This window comes from Dendropsophus ebraccatus, chromosome 3 (genome assembly GCF_027789765.1).
Source record: "Dendropsophus ebraccatus isolate aDenEbr1 chromosome 3, aDenEbr1.pat, whole genome shotgun sequence".
In the NCBI taxonomy this organism is placed as follows: domain Eukaryota; kingdom Metazoa; phylum Chordata; class Amphibia; order Anura; family Hylidae; genus Dendropsophus; species Dendropsophus ebraccatus.
Genome location: NC_091456.1, coordinates 30331712 through 30344681, shown reverse-complemented (window position 1 = coordinate 30344681; position 12970 = coordinate 30331712). Strand labels below are relative to the sequence as shown.

Here is a 12970-nt window from a genome sequence, read left to right as displayed (position 1 = left end):
ATATTATCTGATGGCCTGGAAAAAAACATTGTTAACAAATATATGTTTCTTAAAATCGATCTATTCCCAGGCTTATAGCGCTTTTATTCTTGGGTCTATGGGGCTGTGTGAGGTGTCATTTTTTGTGCCATGACATGTACTTTCTATCGGTACCTTGATTGCGCATATGCAACTTTTTGATCGCTTTTTATTAAATTTTTTCTGGATTTGATGCGACCAAAAATTTTGCACTTTGGAATTTTTTTGCGCTTACGCCGTTTACCGTGCGAGATCAGGAATGTGATTAATTAATAGTTCGGGCAATTACGTGCGCGGCGATAGCAAATATGTTTGTTTATTTGTTTATTTATTTATATTTGTAAAATGGGAAAAGGGGGGTGATTTAGACTTTTATTAGGGGAGGGGATTTTTTATTATTAAAAAAACATTTTTACTTTTTTTTTTTACCGTAACTAGAAGTCCCCCTGGGGGACTTGTATATACACAGCACTGATCTCTCATAGGGATCAATGCTGTGTATATACACACCAAAGATCCATTAGATCGTTCATAGATTGCTTTGGCCTGCTGCAGGCCACAGCAATCCATTGCTGAGCCGGGATCAGCGTCATTACGACGCTGAGGCCCGTCACGGGCAGAAGAATAGATCTCCCCCCTGCGATCGCATCGCCGGGGGGAGATCCGTCCCACTAGACACCAGGGACTTGCGGAGTAAAGCCTCTAAATGCAGCTGTCAGGTTTGACAGCTGCATTTAGAGGCTTATTTAGCCGGCGCCGCAACGGGACCCGCGTTGGCTAATAGAGGCACTGCCCGGCTGAACATATCAGCGCCATTCAGAGCGGGGTCCCGGCGTGACCCCTCTCTGAACACCCCCGCGGCACCCTGACGTATCAGATACGTCATGGGTCGCTAAGGGGTTAATAATATCGGGGAAGGCGGCCGTCTTGTAACATAGATGGATGCTAATAATGATCATTATTTGCAGCCATCTATTTAACAAGAAGGGCACATTCCAGCAATATTAATACGTAGTGGGAACAAAGTATTATTGTTATTATTATTATTATTATCCAGTTTAATTTTTTTTCTATTTTAATTTGCCTCCCTTTTCTTTCTTTCCTTTGATTTCTTAGATACATAATATTTAAACAATGCATTCCCAATCCACATTGAAACTGTGTGATGAAAGAAAAAAAGTTTTACATGAAAAGGTAGCAATTGTGTCTGGAGCAACATATGGGTATGTTTAACATCAGATAGTGGAAATATTAATATGAAAACTGTATGGTACTGTATGATACATCATGAAATTTGTTGTACATGTTCTTCAAATATTCTTTTTCACTTTTTTTTTAGAATTGGTTTTGCTATTGCCCGTCGCCTAGCTCAGGATGGTGCTCACGTCCTACTGTGCAGTCGTAAACGTGTGAATGTAGAAAGAGCTGTGGAACAATTAAAGAATGAGGGACTGAGCATCTGTGCCATCCAATGTCACATCGGCAATGAAGAAGACAGAGAGAAATTAGTCGCAACAGTAGGAACCAGCATATATTTTCTGTGTTTGGCTATGTTCACACAACGTCCAAAAAAGGAAAAAGGCGTCCACTTTTGTGTTTAAAAAGACGTCCGTTATTGAATCATTTTAATTGGCTTGACTAAAATACATTGAAGTCTATGGAATTGCGGACATCTTTTTTACACATTGTATGGCTATGTTCACACAATGTTTTTTCAGCTCCATTTAAAATGACGTCCATTATTTTGAGTCTAAAATAATAGATGTCATTTAGCAGCCTTGCCCTCCCTTAGTGCAATGACTGGTGTTTGTACATTATTGTAACTTGGGGGTTACTAATTGGCCTTTGGATGCGGCTTAATTGAAAAGTCTATTGAATTTAATAGTAAAAACGAAGAAAGAACGGTGACAAAAGAAAAACTGTGAAAAAAGTCCACTGTTTGCAAAAGACGTCCAAAAATAATGATTATGTTCATTATTTTGACTCCCGTGGTTAAAAAGTCCGTTATTCAATACATTGTGTACACTGGACGTCCGTCTTCCCATTGACTTCAATGCATTGCCATTGCAGTCAGTTAAATCTCTGACTTTTATGAAAATATGAAAATCGGACGCCTTTTCAATATTTTTGCTGTTGTGTGAGCATAGCCTATTAAATGACGGACGTCTTTTGAGGCGGACGCACTCAATACAAAGTGTGAAAAGGACGTCCATTATTCCATAGACTTCAATGCATTTTAGTCAAGCGAATTAAAATGATGCAATAATGGACGTCTTTTTGGCGTTGTGTGAACATAGCCAATCTGATGTTTCTTTTCTTTGATAATAAAATAGGGAATATAAGACTATGTGCATACACTGTTTTTGGTTCTTACTTTGATGCAATTTTTGGGCAGTATTTTTTTTACCGAAATCAGGATTGGGCCCAAACCACAGAAGAAGGTTCAAATCCTTTCATTGTAGTTTTTTCCCACCTTCGCTGCTGGTTTTGGTAAAAGTAGTGACCAAAGTAAAGACTAAACAATTTTGGGGTATTATGGGGGATTCGCCTCTAAGTAGATCTAGCTGGGTAAATGGGGATGGAGCTTTATTAAAGACCGGGGTACAAGTTTTCTAGTCTTGATAAATGACCCCCATGTGTACACATAGCCTTACAGGGGTGTGGGGTGATGATGATAGCCCAGAATAATGTACAATATATAGTTTATATCTCAGATCTGTCTGCTTAAATGTGTACATCATTGTGTGTACAGTTGTACTGAAAAACACAATTGGCTGGGCTTTGCAATACAGTTGAGGTGAAGGTATACCTATCAAATGCATATAGCAGGTGTTAAGGAATGTGCAACAGCTCCCTTTTTTTTGCCCTTGTTACATCTGGATAATGAATATGCTAAAGTTTGACCCTAAGGGCTTTTGCACACTAAGGAAATCATGCGGATAACTTTCTGTGGATTCTGTGCGCGCTCCAGCTTGACTCTTCGCCCATCCATTCTATGCTCGGGCGGATTCAGTCATCTGCCCAAAGAATTGAAATGTCACTTCTTTGAGCAGACAACGGAATACAGCCCCCCCCCCCCCCCCCCCCCATTAGGTGCACTGGAGGTGTACACCACTATGTCCTGATCCCTCTTCTTCTTTGTCAGGTGTGGCTAGAGGAGGAGATAGAAGGTTTTGGAGGGGTGTGGCAGTGCACTGAGACAGGAAATTTGCCTATGAAATAAAAGTCATTTTCCCAGCAGACAGAGTGGTTAATCAAGATACTCAAAGGGGTATTGCGGCGTTTAAAAATTATTCAATAAATAATTCACATTTCAAAGTTATACAACTTTGTAATGTGTGTTATGTAAGTGAATGGCCCCCTTCCCTGTGTCCCCCCCACCCCGGAAGTGTGGTGCAGTATATTCACCAGATTACTGTCGACCCCGGCCAGCATCTTGGATCGAACAACGTCATCTTCGGGCTCATCAGCTGCTGAGCCGCGATTGGCTGAGCATAGCTGATGATGCGGCAGAAGGGGAGCGGCATGAGGGATGGCTGGAGCAGTCAGGCCGGCATCCAGATGCCGGACCCCCTCTGCCACATCGTCAGCTGCTCAGCCGCATCATCAGCTATGCTCAGCCAATTGTGGCTAAGCGGCTGATGAGTCCAAAGATGACGTTCGATCCAAGATGGTGGCTGGGGTCGACAGTAATTTGGTGAGTATACTGCACCACACTTCCAGGGGTGGGGGGACAAGGGGAAGGGGGGCATTCACTTACATAACACACATTACAAAGATGTATAACTTTGTAATGTGTGTTTTTTAGTGAATAATTTTTAAACGCCGCACTACCCCTTTAACACACCAACCTCCCCTTTTCAGCAATCCATGCAGTTTAATAGTATCAAATCTGTCGGTAGACTTTTTATTCACCCTAACTATTATTCTTTTTCTGATTATTTTAAAGGCTATTGAAACTTATGGAAAAATTGATATTCTTATTTGTAATGCTGGTGTTAATCCATTTGTTGGACCAATATTTGACACCACTGTGGACATGTGGGAAAAAGTAAGCATCAAATTACATGTTAAAGTAAAATAGAAATTGTTAGGACTGGATGGTAACACACAGTAAGGGAAGGGGTGGACACGAACAGTGAAATCTGAATTTATCCCATCCACTGTCCCTGCCTACTTGCCTCAAACAGTCCTAATTAATTTTGGACAACCACGGAGACGGTGAAACACGGAAGACAGACAGACAAGACAATACAAAAAGAAAGGGATGGTCAGGAAGCTGAGGTCACAATAAACGGGCAACAGAAGTACAAAAACTTAATCCAGTAAATAGACAGGTCACAAAAGCCAAAAGGTCAGTAAAGCCAGATAACCAGGGAAGTAAGGTACAGAAAGACACAGGGGATTCTAGCACCCAGATGGTGTTACAAAGCTACAAGTTCAATGGTTCAGGCTGTAGTGTAGTGAGTATACTAAACACATGTGGCAAACAAATGTAAGACCCACCCTCAAGAAATATGCATTCAAAACAGCCAATTAGATCCCAGATAAATCGTATATGTCATCATAGCAATATTTGTCAAAGGGCAGTGGGTAAACATAGTCGTACATAAAGCATGTCTATCTAGTGCTAAAAATAAGAAAACTGCTTCAGGTAGTAAATAGAGATGAGCGAACCGGGTTCGGGTTCGAGTCGATCCGAACCCGAATGTTCGGTATTTGATTAGTGGCGGCTGCTGAACTTGGATAAAGCTCTAAGGTTGTCTGGAAAACATGGATACAGCCAATGACTATATCCATGTTTTCCACATAGCCTTAGGGCTTTATCCAACTTCAGCAGCCACCGCTAATCAAATGCCACAAGTTCGGGTTCAGATCGACTCGAGCATGCTCCAGGTTCGCTCATCTCTAGTACTGATATACATTATCATATCAATAACAGGAGGCCTGTTAGCGAGGGGAGGAGAATGGACACCATTAGAATCAGCGTGGTAGTGCTCATTTAATATTACTAAAGATTTTATTTATTATATTATTATATCTGCTGGTACATTTGCTTTAAAGCTAACAGTCCACATCAATTAAATATTGATGCTTTTGTTTCAAATTTAATGTGGTGCTATATGTTATCAGCAAATAGGGGATTACCTCTGAAAGTCCCATATAAGAATAGTTAAACCTATAAAATTAAAATGTAATAAAAACTATTTTCTTATAAAAAAATAAAAATAAATAATAATAATAATTTATAAAACATATACATATTTTTATTGCCATGTCCATAATGACCTGTACTATTAAAATATATCATTATTTATTCTGCACGGTAAACATGGAAAAAAAAAAAAGCGAAAACAACAAGTTGCTCAGCCTCCTCCCACTTCTGTCAAGAAAGAAAATAAAAGTTCTGGTATTTGTTATTGGTGAAACTGTTAGTGATGAGCGAATAGTGAGATATTTGAATATTCGATATTCGTACGAATATCCTGCGAATATTCGATCGAATATTCGATCCCATTAAAGTCTATGGGAACAAGTATTCGATTAGTGAAAAACATCTATTTGACCATTTGGATGGTAAAACCGGAAGCTGGGGGATTTGAACGCTTATCGAATATTTGTCAAATATTCGCGGGAATTTCTTACGAATATCGAATATTCGAATATCTCACTATTCGAACGAATATCTATTCGATCGAACAGTATTCGCTCATCACTAGAAACTGTATGTACCCAGATAATAAAATCATAATCATATTTACTGCATGGTGAATAAACTGTATTTAAAAGGCTATTCATCCCCCCCCAAATGTAAATAAATAAATCAATAGGTTATATGAACCCACAAATGGTGCCAGAAAAAAGTACAGAATAGTACAACTTTTTGTACTTTCTCTATAAAACCTCATATGGTTATGTCAATAGAAAAAATAAAACAATAATAGCCCTTAGAAATAAAGTCAAAATTGGCATGGCCACTAAGGGGTTTAAACAAATGATTTTTTTTTAATATCACCTAGTCAGTGACGGCGTGGAGATCCCAGTGGCATGACACGCCTCCATTTGAATCAAGTCGTCCACGTCACAGAGGGGAGGGGATATTGTTTTACTGGGGCGCCTGGCCCGCGACTGTTCTCTGAAGGTTGGAAAATATAAAATAAGCATAGTGGTAGTATGTTTGTCTAACTCTTGTTTCTTTTCTCTGTAGGTGTTTCATGTAAACGTAACATCTACTTTTTTTCTTATCAAACTTGTAGCTCCTCACATGCAAAAACAAGGGTAAGAAGATAGAAAAAACGTCCGATATTTTAGACTCTGTAAACAGAGCTGAAAAAAACGTTGTGTATACATAGCCTATTGGTGATTTCTAATGAAGTATGAATTGTAGTTCATTACTTTGGTGTGTCAACCATTCCTTTCTATATATCTTTTTTCTTTGTTAGTATAGTAATTGTTGTTCCTATATAGAGGTTGTGCACCCTGTTGAGATTTATGCATTTGTTTTTTCTGGAGATTAGGCTGTGCTATGCATTTGTTTTTGCTGGAGATTAGGCTGTGCATCCTTTAGCTTCTCTAAGATGCGTTGCAGCCTATGAAACTTTGGCCATAGTGTATACACACTGTATACACTGCGGCCATGATTCTCTTAGGCCTATTCTCTGACAGGCCTATTTTGTGCGGCTATTCAGTGAACAGCGGCCACACAAGATGCCCTTACAATGTAAAGTATGGCTCCCGTAGCATATGGCTATGTTCACCCAACATTATTTTTTAGTAAATAACGGACGCTGATTGCAATGGAATAAGCTTCTGTTCTTTACTGCAGGGGCGGCATTGCATTACCAATGCAATACCACCTGCTGTGTTTACACATCGTTATTTTAACGCCCATTCTTTAGATTATGTATATGTGTATTATTACAGGTTGTTGTTCAATGAACAGTGTCCTGAAATAATAGCTGTTCACACAATGTAAAGTGCAGCGGTGGCCGCACTTTGCATTGAAGAAAATGGTTAATTGATTTGCAGGCACACCCAACGGGGCCCGCCAGTCAGTTGTAAAAAAAGAATGTGCTGTTTGCAGCAAAGCGGCCAGCAGCTTAACAGAATCCATTGCTATGCAAACGATGCTGTTAAATGAAGTGTGAACATAGCCTGTCAGTGTATGTCCCCTTTTACTCATCAATTCACTTTACATTTGATTTTACAGTGAACATGTTTTTATTAGCTTATTATTTATTAGCTTTATCAGCTTAATGTTCATTTGTTGTATAAAAATAGGTAATATATTCTATTTCAATTAACATTTCTGTCTTTTTGCATAATAGAGGAGGCTCAATCATTATTTGCTCTTCATTTATTGGATATATTCCACATCCGGTAAGCGCTATAAGAAGCTGATTTACTTATAACCCATAATATTTCTTAGTGAACATTCGAGACACTAAAAAAAAATTGAAAGTCTAAGTAGTAAACATTTGGTATTTATGTCGAAGAGTATCTGTTTTGTAGCTTGTTGGACCTTACTCAATTACTAAGACAACGCTTCTTGGGCTAACAAATGTAATGGCACAGGCATTGTGTTCCATGAATATTAGAGTGAATGGACTGGCTCTGGGAATCATCAATACAAGCTTCAGCAAAGTGGTTAGTAAACATTTTACTTTATTATTTACTGTATTCATTATAAAGCCATGTTCACATGGCGTAAGACACCGGCCGTTCCATGATCTGGGACGCTAAGGATCCTGGCTTAAAGGGCACTTAAGCACTTAAAGGGGTTGTCCAGTAAAAGTGAAAGTCCAGTTTTCTTTTTAATCAACTGGTGTCAGAAAGTTATATAGATTTATAATTTACTTCTATTAAAATAACTGAAGTCTTTTCAGCTGCTATATGTCCTGCAGGAAATGATATTTTCTTTTCAGTCTGACACAGTGCTTTCTGTTGCTCCTCTGTCCGAGACAGGAACTGTTCAGAGCAGCAGCAAATTTCTATAAAAAACCTCTTTTGCTGAGAGTTCCTGTCTCTGCCAGAGATGTCAGCAGAGAGCACTGTGTCAGACTGAAAATAAAACATTTCCTGCATGACATAAAGGAGCTGATAGGTACAGGAAGACTCAAAATTTTTAAATAGAAGTAAATTACAAATCTGTAAAACTTTCTGACACTAGTTGATTTGAAAGAAAAAGATTTTTGCTGGACAACCCCTTCCCCCAAAAATCTTTTTTTGCAGTGTTAAATAGCCCACCCATAGCTCAATATATTGCTCAAAGCAAGTAATTACCTGTTTTGAGCCGTTTTGGAGCTATTTCTGCCTATTCAGCCCCTCAGTATTCACAAAATGAGCTAAATGGAGTCCAGGCTGACACGCTCCTTCCTCCTGGCCCCCACTTTTGGAGTCGGGATCACCTGCCCTTCTCTCTCTTCAATGGGATAACACACCTACTTCCTCCGCTAGCTCTGCGACAGGGAAGCAGCGTGTGTGAAGAGAATGCTGCAGCTGACAGCCTGCTGAACTAAGTTATCAGGTCATAAATCAATCAGTGTCTGTGTCAGCTGCAGAGTTCTCTGTAGCACAGGCCTGTGCACAGGTGACCTGTGACCTCTGCCCGGCCATGTGCATCCTCCCTCCTCCTCAGCCTCCCCTTGCAGCTTCCAACCCCTACTGTAAGCCTGCTGACACATCTACAATCCCCCCCCCCCCCCCGCTAATTCCCCACACTATCCATCCACATCAGAGGCTCTGTGACCTGATATATTGTGATGTGGATGGATAGCAGCTTGCTGGGACCTGTACTACACAATATATCAGGTCATAGAACTTCTGTAGAACTACAGGTACCAGCAAGCTGCTATCAGTCCACATCACAATATATCAGATCACACAGTTTCTGATTTGGACTGATAGCAGCTTGCAGGGACCTGTAGTTCTACAGAAGTTATGTGACCTGATTTATTGTGTAGAACTACAGGTCCCAGTAAGCTGCTATCCATCCACATCACAATATATGAGGTCACAGAGCTTCTGTAGAACTACGGGTCCCAGCAAGCAGCAAGCAGCAGGAAGCACTGCATGATGGGATATGTAGTTTCCTGGCCAGCACCATCTTTCATGTATACTGTATATCCCATTTCTCAGGAACGGCAGCCGCTAGAAAGACAGGAGACAAAATACTAAGGGGGACTTGGTGAGTAAGACCAGCTAGGTTTGGGAGCATTTCATTTTGTTTAGCTCTTGGGGGGAGTACCCCTTTAAGTGTTGCTGGAGTAGGATGAAGCTTAGAGTCTCTAGAGCAGACGTTGCTAGGCAATCCAATTAACTTAGACTCTATAGAGGATTCCCACAGATTTTGTAAATTGAAATATAGTGAACTGAAGAATCTAAGCCACTAGGCACTAACTCTGACTTTACGTGGTCCAGATCTGACCAAAAGCAGCTAATGGACAGGTTCAGTGTCGCCAATAGGCAAAATCTTTTCTTCACTGTGGGCTTTACCTTCTAGTAGGCTTTAGACACAAGTAGGGTTCAGAAGATTTAAAGAAGTAAAGATGGCTTAGCCAGGACTACAGATGAGCGAAGATCTGTCCTGGGGTCCGTTCGGCTAGTGATGCAGGTATTGTCCTAAAAAACAACTTTTAAACTTGCAACCCTTCGTCAAATTGGCGTGGCCTAGAGTACCCATGCCCTAGGATTGTGACACCCCTCCGTCCCTCCTCCCCGCCCTCTTCATTTATTAGGAATGCCCCTGGAACATTTTCTCCTATTCCTCACCTGTGTCAACACTGCACATGAGCTGGATCGTTAACGCACCTGTGCAGTTTTCTGACAAGTGATGAATAGGAAAAATGTTGAAGAGGGCGGGGAGAAGGGACGGATGGACGTCGCAATCCTAGGGCATGGGTACTCTAGGCCACGCCAATTTGACACAGGGTGGCAAGTTTAAAAGTTGTTTTTTAGGACAATAACTGCATCAACTGGCGAACGGACCCCATTACAGATCTTGGATTAAAAGCAGCTATCTGATTGTCCGGGGGTCAGATTGTGGGTACAGAGTCGCTTTAAATGCTAACAGTTGCAGACAAACAGATAATCAGGTACTTATCCAAGGGTTCCAGGCCAAATTATTCACCAAATGCAAAATCAGAGACTTACAACACGAGATATGAGCTGGGAACCTGAGAATAATCACAGGCACTTTAGGTAAGTTCATGATTCAAACATAGCACCTAAACCTGTGATGGGATGCCAAGCCAGGGCCCTGAATAGCTCAACATTCCAGAAGAGTAAAACAAACAAAAAATCTACACCTTTTAAGTTAATCCTTTACTTTTACAGATCCAGAAAACTCCAGAGTTGGCATCAAAACTGATTCCTCTTGGTGTTCACAGGTGAAACATTTTGCTGTTTACTTTTGATGAATTTGATGAATTCTAAGTAAATTAAAGGGGCACTCCAGAGACTGATTTTTTTTTTCCCATTGCTATCACTGCTCGCTGTGCAGAGGTTGCCAAACACAGCAACTGTGTTAGTCAGCCTCTGCCCTGGGTACTCTAAGAATTTACAGTACACAGGGGAAAGGGACCCTGCTTTAGATAGGGCTGTGTGGCGAGACTTGTTCAGCGCAGGGGAACATTGGTGGCGTCTACTTAAGAATATATTTAAGCTAAAATATATATAAATGCAAAGAAGCATTTCCAAATTAATTCCACCAGATGCCTGTGACTGCAAATGAGCTTAGTCTATATATAATTATTGTATTATATATCCTAATTTTTACTATAATTAAATTATGATAATTATATTGTTGACATCTTTATCTTTTCCTAGGATCGGTGAGCCAGAGGAATGTGCTGGCATAGCATCATTTTTATGTACTGAAGATGCTTCTTATATCAATGGAGAAAATATTGCTGTGTCTGGGGGAATACGAGGCAGACTATGAGCAGCCTAAATAGGAAACGTTAACATCCCTTCTCTATTACTGTACATTAAAAGTAAATCCTTGCCCAAACAATAAAGAACTATAACAAAATGTATTTGATGTATTATTATAATTTTTTTTTTTTTTCATTTGTCAATGAGTTAAACATTTGGTGGCCAGTTTGTTTTTTAAGGTTTTTAAGAAGAAGAGGAGGACGTGATGGAGACGAGAGATGAGCAAATTGCTAATATAAACAAAGCAATGCGCTTCGTTTGATCAGCGCCCCACTCATCAAGTTGGCTGGCTCTCAGCACTGCTTCATTCCCTGTCACTCCACTGGGAGGAGTGGCAGGGAGAAGAGCAGCGCTGACAGCCAACCAATTTCATGAGCGGAGTGCTGATCCAACAAAGCGCATTGCTTTGTTTAGGTGACCGATTTGCTCATCTGTAATGGAAACCATTAAAGGAGAAATCCAGCGAAAATTTTAAAGTGTTCCCCCCCCCCCTGCACTTACTACTGCATCAAGGTTTCACTTCCTGGATAACATGGTGGTGATGTCACTTCCTGGATAACATGGTGGTGATGTCACTTCCTGGATAATATGGAGATGTCACTTCCTGGATAACATGGTGATGCCACGACCCGACTCCCAGAGTTGTGCGGACTGTGGCTTCTGGAGAGGATGATGGCAGAGGGATGCTCAGTGTCCCTCCAGTGCCCTGTGTCCCTCAGTGTCCCCCTGCCATTATCCTCTCCAGCAGCCACAGCCCGCACAGCTCTGGGAGTCGGGTCATGATATCGCCATTTTATCCAGGAAGTAAAGCCTTGATGCAGTAATAAGTGTATATTGGTAATTTGTATAACTTTTGGGGGGCAATACATTACTTTAATAAAAAATTTTGCCGGACTTCTCCTTTAAATATGTGAAAGGGTTTATTCCTTGCCAACTTATGTTCTTTATATACAGCCATCTATTCAACGCAGTAGCGAAAACAGGTGGGGGCAAAGGGAGCGGTCGCTCCTGGGCCCACTCAGGCAGGGGCCCACTGAGGTCTCAGACTGTTAATGCTGTCTGCAAAAGCTATTGCTTTTGCAGACAGCCTTAACACATGTCTGTAGTGGCCGGGGCCCCCAAGAAGGCAACAGCACCTGGCAATAGTGGGCCCCCTGCTCCTGAGGGGCCCGCTCAGCTGTCAGATGCAGAGCCCGGCCAGGGCTGGATCTTCTTCCTGCTTCTTCCTCACACGCTGCTGCTGCTGGCCCCTCCCCCTCACTGTCCCACAGAGCTGGTATGAGGGGGAGGGGAGGGACCAGCAGCTGGAGGGATCCTGCGTCCATGGCTGCCAGGGAGAGACTGAAGACGTCCAGCAGCAGCTGACAGTGAGTGAGGCTGCCACTCGGAAGGTGGAAGGTGTCAGGTACTGAGTGAGGACTGTGAGACACACACAGATACACACACAGACACACCCAACCACCCACCCACACCACTGACTAGACACAGCAGCCAGATAGATAGATAGATAGATAGATAGATAGATAGATAGATATATCAGTGACCAAATGATCAGGAGGAGCCATATATATACAGTATATGTGTGTGTCTCCTGCTGGTCACTTGGTCACTGCTGTATATATACGGTGTATATATATATATATATATATATATATATATATATATATATATATATATATATACACACACACACAGTATATATATGTGTGTGTGTGCGCGACAAGTGAGCAGCAGGATATATAAGTTATCAGCTCTGTAGAGCCGGGCAGACAGCAGGATTGGCAGTCAGAGACAGGGACACAAACTTTTATAAAACAGCGATGCTCCAGTTTGTTTATTGAAACCAAAAGAAATCCAGCCTTACATACAGGCACAAAGTAACATAAATCCTGCTCGTCTGAGCTCTAACTAACACAGCAAATTCTGGCTATACAGGTGACTTGCTACCAGTCACCCAACATAAAACAACAACAGTTGGTACAATACCAGTGTGGCACAAAGTCCCAGCAGAAGCTTT

At 41.2% G+C, this 12970-nt stretch overlaps 1 protein-coding gene across 1 annotated transcript; it reads left to right on the top strand.

Moving 5' to 3' along the window:
• Positions 1–1152: 1152 nt before the first annotated feature.
• On the top strand, positions 1153–10960 carry LOC138786413 (dehydrogenase/reductase SDR family member 4-like). Its single transcript, XM_069963404.1, has 8 exons — positions 1153–1241; positions 1358–1535; positions 3968–4069; positions 6227–6297; positions 7347–7398; positions 7531–7665; positions 10354–10406; positions 10846–10960. The coding sequence occupies exons 1-8, from the start codon at positions 1153–1155 to the stop codon at positions 10958–10960; spliced, it is 795 nt and encodes a 264-aa protein (XP_069819505.1).
• Positions 10961–12970: the final 2010 nt, after the last annotated feature.